Source organism: Puntigrus tetrazona, unplaced genomic scaffold (assembly GCF_018831695.1).
Source record: "Puntigrus tetrazona isolate hp1 unplaced genomic scaffold, ASM1883169v1 S000000789, whole genome shotgun sequence".
Classification (NCBI taxonomy): Eukaryota; Metazoa; Chordata; class Actinopteri; order Cypriniformes; family Cyprinidae; genus Puntigrus; species Puntigrus tetrazona.
Window position 1 is genome coordinate 1 of NW_025048393.1, and position 2,603 is coordinate 2,603.

Genomic DNA, 2,603 nt, shown 5'->3' on the forward strand with positions numbered 1-2,603 from the left:
TTTTTTTTTTTTTTTTTTTTTTTGTGTTCCAAATCATATTTGACATATCGGTGGCCTTTCTTTTATATTAAAATGTAACTACTTACCTAATAAATTATCAGTTGCACTGTCCAATTTAGTTTTTTTAAAATGAGGATTGTTTTGGTAATATGTTTTGGTAATAAAAATGTATATGTTTATATATATATTGCCAACTCAAAACTAATCCTGGTCAGTACAATTATTATCATCTGATCGTAACTATTTGTATTCCTGATTGTTATTTCATCAGTTTTCCTGCTTACGACAGATCGTCACCAAATTAATGGCATATATTATAATAATTCATCCTGTTTTGGACAACCAAATCCTAATCTCTGATAGGTTGAACAGCATGAGAATTGCGACGTGGGTTTACGAATATCTTTTTTTTTTTTGTCCCGCGCGTGGCGGCATTTCATTGGCTCACACCTTGATGGCCAGGAGAACTCTCCAATTACATAAAGACACAGTGTTACCGATGGGCTGACGCGGAAATCTGAATGTCCAGCTGGTTAGAAGGCGGCATGGAAATTTCTGAAAATGACAATCTATATGTCTTTATAATAAACGTGTAATAATTTCGGACACTAGATGTTGATGCAGGGGATCTTAACTGGGTGGAGACAACCTAGAAAACAGTGTTTTTTTATTGGACAACCTTTGAGCTAGACAAGAAAGCATGTTACGATCATATAGTATTTTTCGCTTGAGTGTTGTTATTTTGTTTCTAGCACTTGGATCTTTGCATGCCAAGGACTTTAAGTCATTATGTTCAACATGCAGACAATTAGTCGACAATTTTGACAAGGTATGTGTGTATGTTTCTGTTTTTTCTGTTTATTTATCGACCTATCTTGAAGAAAATTGCGTATTTAAAACAATTTATTTCATTACATAAGATATGTTAGTTACAAAAAAACAACAACTGTTCCGTTCAAAACGGCCTGAATGTTGTTACGTCTTAGTTCAACATGTATATACAAATATTTCATACATAAGCTACATATAGTTAAAACAGTTATTTCTGCAGAAATGGTTCAGAAAGGTGTTCTTTCTAGCATCACTTCTTTACAAGAGTTACTTTGATATCATATCACAAAATACTGACATTTAGACGTGTTGTACTGTAAATATCTGAATGCCTGTTAGGGTTACTTTGATTGTTAATAAATTCATTTTGCCAGGGTCTGGATAAAACGGCAAAGCAAAATTTTGGTGGTGGAAACACAGAATGGGAAGAGCGAAAACTCTCCAAATATGTGTTGAGGTGAGAAGTAATAAAGAATTTTTTTCTTGCATGCACTAATGAAATGCACTCTTGTAGTTTGTTATCTTGACTCAGTCTATCAGGATAAAATTGTTACAATTCACAAATTTGTGGTGTCTTTAGTGAGATTAGGTTGACGGAGATACTGGAGAGTTTGTGTGACAGCAGCAGTTTTGAGTGTAACCACATGTTGGAAGAAAATGAAGAACACTTTGAGACATGGTGGTTCAAGAGGTCAGAAACTCAAATAGAGAATTTGTACCATAATACCTGAAAACTTCATTCTTAAGGCTTAAGGCTTCTTAAGTATCTATTTATTTAAATTAATTATTTTTTTATTTTTTTTTGCAGGAAAACAAAACACCCCGATCTATTCAAATGGTTTTGTATAGAGACCATTAAAATGTGCTGCCCAAAAGGCTTATTTGGTCCTGACTGCAACAGTAAGTGTTGGATTAACATTTTTAATAACACAAACGCTTAGCCAAAGCATTGCATGTCCATAGTCCTTTGTGGATATTTAACATATGATTTTGAGTTATTGTGACCATAACAAAAAACAGTAGAAGACAACGCAATTACTTACAAATCTCTGTTGCTGATGAACGTCATGAGATGGAGGAAACTTTATTACAGTGCTTTTGTACGCAAAATTGATTGGGGTAATACAATACTAACACAAAATATAAATACTAAACAAAGTTTCTTGTGGGAATGCAAGCATTGTGTGAAGAAATGCAAATAGACTGAAAAATAATATTTCCTCTTGTGCCGTATCCCCTTTTGAGATTATGAAATTGATCAAATTTCTTTTTGTTTTGACTCATTTCAAGCTTGCATTGGAGGTGCTGACAAACCATGCCATGGTAACGGCAAATGTGATGGAGATGGAACAAGGGCTGGAAATGGAAAGTGCAGTTGTGATAAGGGATATAAAGGGGAGTTATGTCTGGACTGCAGTGATGGTTATTTTAGTGCACTGAGGAATGATACATTCTCCTTGTGCAAAGGTACACATCAAATAAACTTGATCAACATCATGTTTCATAGTCATAACTAGGGGTGTGCAGTAAAGCCAATATAATTTATTATTACCATTATCATTATTATTCCTTATTTTTCTGGTACTTTGTTTCTGAAATAGTTAATTAATTAGAGAACAATATTCAGTTATATATTTTTTTACTACATCACTATGAGTGATAGAAATCAGAACAAATAATGAATGCATAAATTATGGAACAGCTCTAACAGAAATTGAGACTACAACAATGATTCAGTATTTTACTTTCCTTAAATTCTTATTTTATATATA

At 33.0% G+C, this 2,603-nt stretch overlaps 1 protein-coding gene across 1 annotated transcript; it reads left to right on the forward strand.

Annotated features, from left to right (window-relative positions):
- The first annotated feature begins 503 nt into the window (after positions 1 to 503).
- On the forward strand, positions 504 to 2,590 carry LOC122335471 (cysteine-rich with EGF-like domain protein 2). The gene is made up of 5 exons (XM_043233355.1): positions 504 to 829; positions 1,206 to 1,288; positions 1,412 to 1,522; positions 1,640 to 1,731; positions 2,122 to 2,590. Exons 1-5 carry the CDS (start codon positions 701 to 703, stop codon positions 2,346 to 2,348), a joined length of 642 nt encoding a protein of 213 aa, XP_043089290.1. The 5' UTR covers positions 504 to 700; the 3' UTR covers positions 2,349 to 2,590.
- Positions 2,591 to 2,603: the final 13 nt, after the last annotated feature.